The sequence below is a fragment of the Trematomus bernacchii genome, unplaced genomic scaffold (genome assembly GCF_902827165.1).
Source record: "Trematomus bernacchii unplaced genomic scaffold, fTreBer1.1, whole genome shotgun sequence".
NCBI lineage: Eukaryota > Metazoa > Chordata > Actinopteri > Perciformes > Nototheniidae > Trematomus > Trematomus bernacchii.
This window is the reverse complement of record NW_022987551.1, coordinates 119,759-130,522: the sequence shown is the minus strand read 5'-3', so window position 1 is coordinate 130,522 and position 10,764 is coordinate 119,759. Positions and strand designations below refer to the sequence as shown.

At 40.8% G+C, this 10,764-nt stretch overlaps 1 protein-coding gene across 1 annotated transcript; it reads right to left on the bottom strand.

The window, feature by feature from the left end:
• Positions 1-5,360: 5,360 nt before the first annotated feature.
• LOC117477155 lies at positions 5,361-7,772 on the bottom strand. The gene is made up of 2 exons (XM_034123782.1): positions 7,620-7,772; positions 5,361-6,006 (listed from the first exon to the last, which is right to left on the bottom strand). The coding sequence occupies exons 1-2, from the start codon at positions 7,735-7,737 to the stop codon at positions 5,504-5,506; spliced, it is 621 nt and encodes a 206-aa protein (XP_033979673.1). The 5' UTR covers positions 7,738-7,772; the 3' UTR covers positions 5,361-5,503.
• Positions 7,773-10,764: the final 2,992 nt, after the last annotated feature.

The following is a 10,764-nucleotide window of genomic DNA, read 5'->3' as shown; positions in this document are numbered from 1 at the left end:
TACTCGGATCTTGTATTTGAGTACAAGTAGAAGTACTCAGATCTTGTACTTGAGTACAAGTAGAAGTACTCGGATCTTGTATTTGAGTACAAGTAGAAGTACTCAGATCTTGTACTTGAGTAAAAGTAGAAGTACTCGGATCTTGTACTTGAGTAAAAGTAGAAGTACTCAGATCTTGAGTAAAAGTAGAAGTACTCAGATCTTGTATTTGAGTACAAGTAGAAGTACCAGAGTGCCAACTTTGATCTTTCACTATTGCAAACCAGTGCCTTTAAAGTGAGAGTAAGATATTCCTCATTGATGTATAATTCCAATGAAAGCCTTGAATCTTGAATCTCTTCCTGAAGTCTGACCCAAAGCTAAACCCATGTGGTGCATGCAGGACATGAATGATGCTCCATGGAAAACTAAACCACTGCTGCCTGTCCCCAGAAGTATTTAATACTGTTTCAAATCACAGCGTTTTATTCCCTGTTTCAATGAGATTTACATTTTGGCTGATCCCACTAAATGATTTGAGATTGCATCCTCCGAAGGACACGATGGGGATGGAGGGAGTTCTTTAAAAAGTGCCCTGCGTTACTTAATCATAAAGAGGTCACACAGGGAGAATATGAACGTGCACGATGCCAAGAACAAGTCAACAGTTATTCTTCACATGGGGCTCGGGGCCTTTGGGGGGGGGGGGGGGGGGGGGAGAGAACACAGTTTATAGGCGTCCTTCACATTCTTTTTACTTTTGCCAAAATGGCTCAAACTGAATCTGTGGCTAACATGCAAAAGCTGGGCAGTGTGCGACGAGGAGGAGACACAAGAGGAGGGTTTCAGATTCAGAGAAAAGCAAACACAAGTTTTGAAAGTGTTGTAAACGTGCATGCAGCCTGTTGCAGTCGCTCCTATTGGATTTGAGCTATTTTCAACCTTTAAGCTTTCTTAATCTTCATTTTTTATCCATAAAACATTGAAACATTGACTTTAATTAAATGTATCATGTCAACAGATTATAGATAATTGTATTAGCTTTCAATTTTTTCAGTGTAGAGTGATGCAGGGTTGATGGATTTTTATATGTCGACCTTTAAAGTATAGCATCTCCCTGGTTCGCTCGACAAATATCCAATAGCCGCTTTCACACCAAGTACTTTGCCGTACTTAGTTCCCAGCACTTAGTGCCCAGCACTTAGTTCCCAGCACTTAGTTCCCAGCACTTAGTTCCCAGCACTTAGTTCCCAGCACTTAGTTCCCAGCACTTAGTGCCCCCATGGAACTAAAGAGCCGATCGCGTTCACACCGGAATAAATCCCTGAGGGAAGATTACGCAAATGAAGCCGCTGACGTCACTTCTTCTTCTTCTGCTTTGGGTTTACTGGCAGGCCGCAAACCACTTCACGGCGTATACTGCCACCCGAAGTCCCCGGCCGGAAGTCCCCGGAGTTGGGGACTGGCTTTAGTAGAAGCTGCTGGGACTAATGCTAATAATGCTAATGCAAGCAAATACAATGGCGGCTTCAAAAAACTTTTCAGAGTGTTACGGGGCGTGGTTTGCAATTCGCCCAGCCAATCAGAAATTGATACTTTTTTCTCCCCAGGATAGTCCCACCTCTCTAGCAGGCACTAAACATGGGGGTAAAAGTTATCTGAACTAAGTTCTCTTTTTGGTGTGAACGCAAAATTCCAGGCACTAACGCAACTAAACGATAAAAGTACGGGTAAAAGTACGGCGGTGTGAAAGCGCCTAATGGGATTTTTCCATTGGATTTTGGGAAATTGAAGAATATAAGCTCTGTGGCAAACCTACGTTTATGATACTTAAACGGTCCGTTCATAAGGAGTATCTCCACATATAAAACACATGTAAAGCGTAAATAGCGTCTCCACCGCTATGCTAAATGCGGCTAATGTTGGGCACGATGCTGTTTGCTCGTCTCATTTAGACACTTGTTAACATTATTAGCCGTTAATAACTTCCCCATTGGGGTATTTTTTACTTCTTAGGGATGTCTCCAAAGAAGTAAATATGTCTACAGCTATACATCAATAACCCATGAGCTAAACAACCCTGGTCCAACTCACATTAGTCCTGAATATCTGTTGACATTTTGCTAGCCAGCTGCCATCACAGACTTCATATTCTTATATCAAAACGTTGGTGATTCATTAGAACTACCATATTTTCAGTATTATGATACTATAAAAACTAAAACCTTCCATTCACCAAAACAGCAAGTGATTTCCAGATGTTTCAACAAAGTATATGAGCGGTGAGGAAGAACGCTTTAAAGGTTTTATAAATGGTTTTACATCAATAACAAATGTGCCAGCAAACTCACATTTGACCCAAATGTGTGAAGATAGTTTCTAACCATCACTGACTTGAAGTGATAATTCCTTTGCTAGAAGTAATATTCCACCAATATCACACCAACTAAAGTACTCACTAACAACGTGTTTTAATACGATGACTCCACAGATCATATTTTTACATACACAAACTACAACTCATCAAAACAGATAGTGACTTTCAGACGATTCAAAACAAGTGTTGAGGAAGAAAAACCAAACATTTTCAGTTAAGGTTTAGTTTTCGTGTCTCTTAGAAAGGATCACAACCCAGGTCTCCCCTTCTTTATTAAATGTCCTGTAGCTTCTGGGGATGAAAGCTGTTGGGAATCCTCTCTCAGCTCATTTCTTTTTCACCACATCATCACCTGCTGTCTTTAATTCCTGCTGTTTTTCTCCCCTCTCTGTTCTCCTGCTCTCTGTCGGCCCTTTTGAAGTCTCCGGGGGTCCTGTGGTTTGCAAAGGGTCAGAGGAGGGCAGCCCTACTGTCCGATGGAGGGCCGCCGCGGGACAAAGTGAGCCACCACCTGTCCTCCTGCTCCGTCAACACCACCGCGTCACTGTACTCACACCTCCTCATCTCACTACACTGTACACACACACACACACACACACACACACACACACACACACACACACACACACACACACACACACACACACACACACACACACACACACACACACACACACACACACACACACACACACACACTCTGGGGAGAGGTGGGAGAAGTACTCAGATCTTCAGTAAAAGTAGAAGTACTCAGATCTTGTACTTGAGTAAAAGTAGAAGTACTCAGATCTTGTACTTGAGTAAAAGTAGAAGTACTCAGATCTTCAGTAAAAGTAGAAGTACTCAGATCTTGTACTTGAGTAAAAGTAGAAGTACTCAGACCTTGTACTTGAGTAAAAGTAGAAGTACCAGAGTGTAGGAATACTCTGTTACAGTAAAAGTCCTGCATTCAAAATGTTCCTCAAGTCAAAGTAGAAAAGTATTATCATCAAAATATAGTGAAAGTAGCGACAGTAAAAGTAGTCATTGTGCAGATTGGTCCATTTCAGAATAATATATATGATATGTTTTATAATGATTGATCATGAAAGTGTTCTCAAAGCTGGTAAAGGTGCAGCTAGTTTGAATGACTTTGTATACTGCAGGGTAGCTTGTGGATTTACTCCAGGTGGAACTAAAGTCTGATTTAACACTTGATTATATTTCACATCATTCATCCACATCTGTGAAGTAACTAAAGGTATTACATACATGTAGTGGAGTAAAAGTACACCATGTACCTCTGAACTGTAGTGGAGTAGAAGTACACAGTAGCATAAAATGGAAAGTGTCCTTAAGTGCAGTACTTAGTAACTTTACACCACTCTAAACACATGCGGGAACGTGTGCAGTTTACTGTTGGACCCCTACTGTCCGATAACCGTCACACAGAGACTCATCAAGGCGTCCTGCTGCTATCAGCCCTCCCTTTCCTCACACTTCACATTACAGAGGACTCAATCTGGCCTGAGCCCAAAACAGTAAGGGGGGAGGTTGGGGTGAGAGAAAAAGGCTGTGTCCTGGGGAGAGAGTCAATGCAGGTCCGGGGTCACGCAGAGAGGAGAGAGGCGGCCTGAAGTCCTTCAAGATGAAACATTAGCCTTTCAAATGACGGAGATCAAACTCTTTTTTTTGCCCTGATGCTCCCATTGAAGAGTTTTTCATTCAGCTTCCTGCCCAGAGGGGAGCACCCAGGAGCCCCCGCTTCTCAGTGTAGATGCCAGAATAATGAACCTGGAAATGTTGAGTACACCAAAGTTTTATGATAGAAATGTAAAGTACGGTTCCCCAGCACACACACCTTTTGACTGCCATGAGTAGTGTTGCGACCATTGGATACAGAGAGCACAAGATGAACATTATTATCTCTACTTTAGACAATTATTTTTCAGATAAATAGGCAATCTGTTCAATCCAAATGATCCAGAGTCCCGTAAAACTTCCAAATGGACCCAAAATGAATCTAAATCAGCCGACAGAGAGACATTTGTTTTTTGCATTTCCTGGTTCCAACTGCCATTTGCCACATACATGGATTCAGCATCCTCAATAACCCCTGGAACCACTCCAAAATTGTCCTAATCCGCCATGCCATTTTTAAAATATTGTCCACATAATGCTAATCAACGCAACTTATGCTAATTGTGCAAATTGCCCAACATTTGCAAGTTAGCATCCAGCAGTTTTCTATGTGCTGGGGACCCGTACTTTGACATCTCTATCATAAATCTTTGGGGTACTTTGTGTGAATCCTGTTTTTAACTCTGAACCTGTTGCTGCTATACATTTTGGAACTTATCCAAGGGGATAAATAAAGTTGTATTTATTTATTTAACAGGGATAGTGCACATTAATCAGCATTTCTGTAAATGTGTAAATGAGTTAGCCAAGAGGCTATTTTTCATCTGTAGTCCCTGGAAAGATTTTGTAAGTCAACCAAATAAAAAACATGCAACATATATTACTGGAATACTTAAAGTGGACCTATCATGCTATATTTGAATAATATAGTGTAGGACCATACCTATATAAGGCATATTTATACTTTTTTTTTTTCAAAATACCAAACAGATCATGCATTTTAGCCATGCCTCATTTCGCTCAATTTGACATTTTTTGATCTGTTTTAGCAAGGGTTGATTCTGTGAGAACAGCACCATCTACAGGCCTGGCATATGTACTACAGCGTCTCCAGCGCTTTCGAACGGCAATGGCCGTGGCTGTCTCCTCCTGATTGGTGGAGTTGGCCCAATAGCCGTAGCGCCACTGTCCTGACGTCAGGACAGTGTTCAAATCTGGATCAGTTTTTATCAGATCCGTTGCAGCCCCTTTTTTAGAGATTTGGGTATGGAGGAAAATAGAGAGGGTTGTGTTTTCTGACACTTGGTGAGTTCCCTGGAACACCGGGGACACATATTCATGTATACAAGACGTACAAAAGTGCATTTTGCATGATAGGTCCCCTTTAATTAAAAAACAAACAAACAGAACAATAAAACATAAAATAACATGATAAAACACAGCAGTGTAGACAGACACTGGGTTGTAAGGTGCAGAAGGTCAGAAGTTCCTTATCTAATCTTTTCTTACTCAACATGTCCAGGTTCACTATAAGCTAGCAACTAGATGATCAGGGAGCGAGGCCAAGGTGGAGCAGGAGGATCCAGATCCGGACACCAGACCTGAGTCCGAATCCGACACAGCCAGCTCCTCAAACTTCTGGATCACTTTCCTCACCGGCTGGAAGGGGATTTCCCTGCTCCAGCGGCCCCCTCCTGCTCCACACGGCCCCCTGTAGGCCGAGTCCTTCCCCAGGAACACATGAGGAGGAGGGGGGAGGCCGCACCGTACCCTCAGCCGGCCCTGATTCAGACCCAGAGCCGGGGTGACTCCCACGGGGGGGAAGAGAGTGGGCAGCGAGGTGAGGTGCTCCCGGGTCAGAGCGTTGTGGAAGCTCAGGACGCCCCCTCCCATGTTGAGGAAGACCCCGAGGGTTTTGATCTGAGGGGGGACGGAGCAGAGGGGCTCCCGGCTGCCATCGTACACAACACAAAAAGACGAGCCATGCCTCTCGAGCCACCAGCCGACAGAACCATCTGGAGAACTCACACCTGCAGACAGAAGAGATTCATATTCATTGTGCAGCCGTTACAGAGTCCAGATTTTAGGCTAAACACTTGCATGCATTTAATAGTTACTGCAATGTGTAATTCATTTAGTTAAATCAATTACTGTCAACAAGGAACTACAGCACGGTCACATGACTTCACATCACCACCGCTAAGCTAAAGGTGGCTAATGTTGGGCTATAAAGGAACTACAGCACGGTCACATGACTTCACGTCACCACCGCTAAGCTAAAGGTGGCTAATGTTGGGCTATAAAGGAACTACAGTACGGTCACATGACTTCACGTCACCACCGCTAAGCTAAAGGAGGCTAATGTTGGGCTATAAAGGAACTACAGCACGGTCACATGACGTCACGTCACCACCGCTAAGCTAAAGGTGGCTAATGTTGGGCTATAAAGGAACTACAGCACGGTCACATGACGTCACGTCACCACCGCTAAGCTAAAGGTGGCTAATGTTGGGTTATAAAGGAACTACAGCACGGTCACATGACTTCACGTCACCACCGCTAAGGGTCACATGACTTCACGTCACCACCGCTAAGCTAAAGGAGGCTAATGTTGGGCTATAAAGGAACTACAGCACGGTCACATGACGTCACGTCACCACCGCTAAGCTAAAGGTGGCTAATGTTGGGCTATAAAGGAACTACAGCACGGTCACATGACTTCACGTCACCACCGCTAAGCTAAAGGTGGCTAATGTTGGGCTATAAAGGAACTACAGCAGTCACATGATTTCACGTCACCACCGCTAAGCTAAAGGAGGCTAATGTTGGGCTATAAAGGAACTACAGCACGGTCACATGACGTCACGTCACCACCGCTAAGCTAAAGGTGGCTAATGTTGGGTTATAAAGGAACTACAGCACGGTCACATGACTTCACGTCACCACCGCTAAGGGTCACATGACTTCACGTCACCACCGCTAAGCTAAAGGCGGCTAATGTTGGGCTATAAAGGAACTACAGCACGGTCACATGACTTCACGTCACCATCTCTAGGCTAAAGGCGGCTATTGTTGGACTGTGTTACTGTAAGTAAAAATCAAGCGTAATTACAGACATATATTATGTTGTCGAACCAGGTGTTGGAATATCTTCAGCTTCTGTTAATCACTGACCTCATTTCAAGCTTCTAACCAAAACACATACAAAAAAAACATTGACTTCCAGACGACAGAATATGCAGGAAGTGCTAAAAAGCTGACTCGTTTCAGGATTCAAGACTCATTCCTGCAGTACTCTGTGGGTATAAAGTTTAAACACTAGCTGCAAATATGGTCAAATTGTTCCACTAGTTTAACAAAACAATAAGAATGGAAACACAAATGTTTTCTGACCGCCAAAGATCGATGGTCTTTAAAAGGTCTCAGAACTTTAGAGCTTTGTCTGATGACGTGTGTTTGTGTGTGTATATGTGTGTGTGTGTGTGTGTGTGCGTGTGTGTGTATGTGTGTGTGTGTGTGTGTGTGTGTTGTGTGTGTGTGTGTGTGGGTTAAACAAGAGTCTTGCTGACTAACAGTGGTGTTTCTGGAAGCAATAATCTCTCTGGCAGTGATCCAATCTAAACACAGAGAGCAGAGTATTTACCGATCCTGTAGACGGAGCTGTTACACACGTCCACCTCCCAGTAATACTGTCCCCCAGTGATGATGACATCAGAGCAGACCTGAGGGAGGGGCAGTGCCACCCAGGGGTCAGAGGTCATGGATCTGCTGACCCCTGGGTCTGGAGAGGGGTCGCAGTGGGAGACGGTGAGGGAGGAGGCGGAGAGATGGAGCGATGGAGGTACGGTTGAAGAGTCCAGAGCAAAACACAGTCCTGAAAACACAATAAAAGTTATGAATGATTGAGTATAATCGTAAGGAGAGAGTCAAAAATACTGCACCAAGAAAATGAAATAACCCCAACGCTGACCCTAACCCTAAGAGCTGATACAGTGGCAAGAAAAAAATCCTAGTTTTATGCATGAATTGGTCAATAAATGTGATCTGATCATCATCAAAGTCACAATTATCAGCACAATACAATCTGTTTTCACTGATAGAAAACACATTTTTGGTTTGTTCTTGTGCATTTTTTATAAATTATTCAGTCATTCAGTGTATGTTGGAAAAAGTATGTGAACCCCTAGACTTTAACAAAAAACGAATTGAGTTAGGAGTAAGCACACATCGTTTGTACATAACAAATACAAAATGTAGAATTAAAGAAAGCATTTGTTATTGACTTTGGGATATGAAATGATGTGAGGAGAGTTTGGCATATGAGATATAAGGTATGTCCAGTAAAACAATGATGACAACGGCAACAACATGAAGAAAAATCAATAAATAAACAGTTGAATAACGCTATTTAAACAACTACACATAAACCTGTTATTATAAATGTATTTATTTCAGCATCATGTGTGTTTCCTGACCGAACACAGAGCGCTCCATCTCCTCCTCCGTCAGCTCCACGTCTCCCCCCTCTGGAGCTGCTGGGGAACAACATGTTGACAGTGACGTTACTCCACTACATGTATGTAATCCCTTTAGTTACTTCACAGATGTGGATGAATGATGTGAAATATAATCAAGTGTTAAATCAGACTTTAGTTCTTTTACTCAAGTACAAGATCTGAGTACTTCTACTTTTACTAAAGTACAAGATCTGAGTACTTCTTTTACTCAAGTACAAGATCTGAGTACTACTTTTACTCAAGTACAAGATCTGAGTACTTCTACTTGTACTCAAGTACAAGATCTGATTACTTCTACTTTTACTCAAGTACAAGATCTGATTACTTCTACTTTTACTAAAGTACAAGATCTGAGTACTACTTTTACTCAAGTACAAGACCTGAGTACTTCTACTTTTACTCAAGTACAAGATATGATTACTTCTACTTTTACTAAAGTGCAAGATCTGAGTACTACTTTTACTCAAGTACAAGACCTGAGTACTTCTACTTTTACTCAAGTACAAGATCTGATTACTTCTACTTTAACTCAAGTACAAGATCTGAGTACTTCTACTTTTACTCAAGTACAAGATCTGAGTACTTCTACTTTAACTCAAGTACAAGATCTGAGTACTTCTACTTTTACTCAAGTACAAGATCTGAGTACTTCTACTTTAACTCAAGTACAAGATCTGAGTACTTCTACTTTAACTTAAGTACAATATCTGAGTACTTCTACTTTTACTCAAGTACACGATCTGAGTACTTCTACTTGTACTCAAGTACACGATCTGAGTACTTCTACTTTTACTTTAGCTACTTTAACTATATTTTGATGATAATACTTTTGTACTTTTACTTGAGTAAAATTTTGAAAACAGGACATTTACTGCAACAGAGTATTCCTACACTCTGGTACTTCTACTTTTACTCAAGTACAAGATCTGAGTACTTCTACTTTAACTCAAGTACAATATCTGAGTACTTCTACTTTTACTCAAGTACAAGATCTGAGTACTTCTACTTTTACTCAAGTACAAGATCTGAGTACTTCTACTTTTACTCAAGTACAAGATCTGATTACTTCTACTTTTACTCAAGTACAAGATCTGAGTACTTCTACTTTTACTCAAGTACACGATCTGAGTACTTCTACTTTTACTCAAGTACACGATCTGAGTACACCTCTACATACAGATATGGTTTAATCTTAGAAGGTAGTTACTCCTATCAATACATCACTATACTCACCATATGATCCCTGCATTGCTGTCGTGTTGTCTGCATCTCGGCAGCAGGTGTCCCCCTAAGTAGAATCAGAATCAGAATATGTTATTGATCTTGTTGCTCTATTTGAGAATAAATGCAGCAGCCAGAATCATAAAAGAACAGATAATAATAATCATTAACAAAAGAACAATGGACAAGTTTCCTATGTCATCCTTTCCGGAAGCTTTCCTTCTCGTGGCTTGAATCACACCATGTGCCTACCAGGGCTCTACTCCCACCTCCACCTGTCTCTAATATATACAATTAGTATACCAAAATATGCCTTAAACAAGCATAATAACTACTTTAACTCACTTAAATAACAACACTAAATAATAATACATTTACTATTAACAAATACAGCAAGTGAATAAATGATTAAATATTAAATAATATAAAGCAATATATAGCTCCAACAATAAATGTAAAATAAAATAAAAATATTAATAAATTAATAGAATACAAATACTTGTGCACTCTATACTACAACAAACATTAGCTATATCACAATATATACAGGGGTCAATATACTGACAGGAGGGGTCATGTCGTGAATCCAAACTAGAGACATGTGTTGCATAACATTATTGTAAAATGTATTTCAAGGAAGATAAATAACTTAAGCTGTATTATCTTTTGATAAGAAATACTTTTTCTGTATAAATATACTTTAACACATGTAGATAATCTTCATAAATGTATCACAAATTCTGTATTTCATTATACTCATTACCTTTAAACTTTAATATACGAAACTGCAACTTAGAGTATCCTGTTAAATCCTGTATATTTAAATAGTCTGGATTGTTTTTTGCAGTGTTTTCTAACTTTTTCTTAATTTTTTACTATGACTTTTTTATTTGATTTGATTAAATGTAACTCAAATGTCTTGTTAACATGCTGCCGTAACGACACCATTTCCAAAATGTGTGATCACTTAAATGTTATCTAATCTAAGTTCACAACAGAAATCTTAAATATTCCACCTTTAAATCTGTGACCTTTAGACCTCCCTCTTAG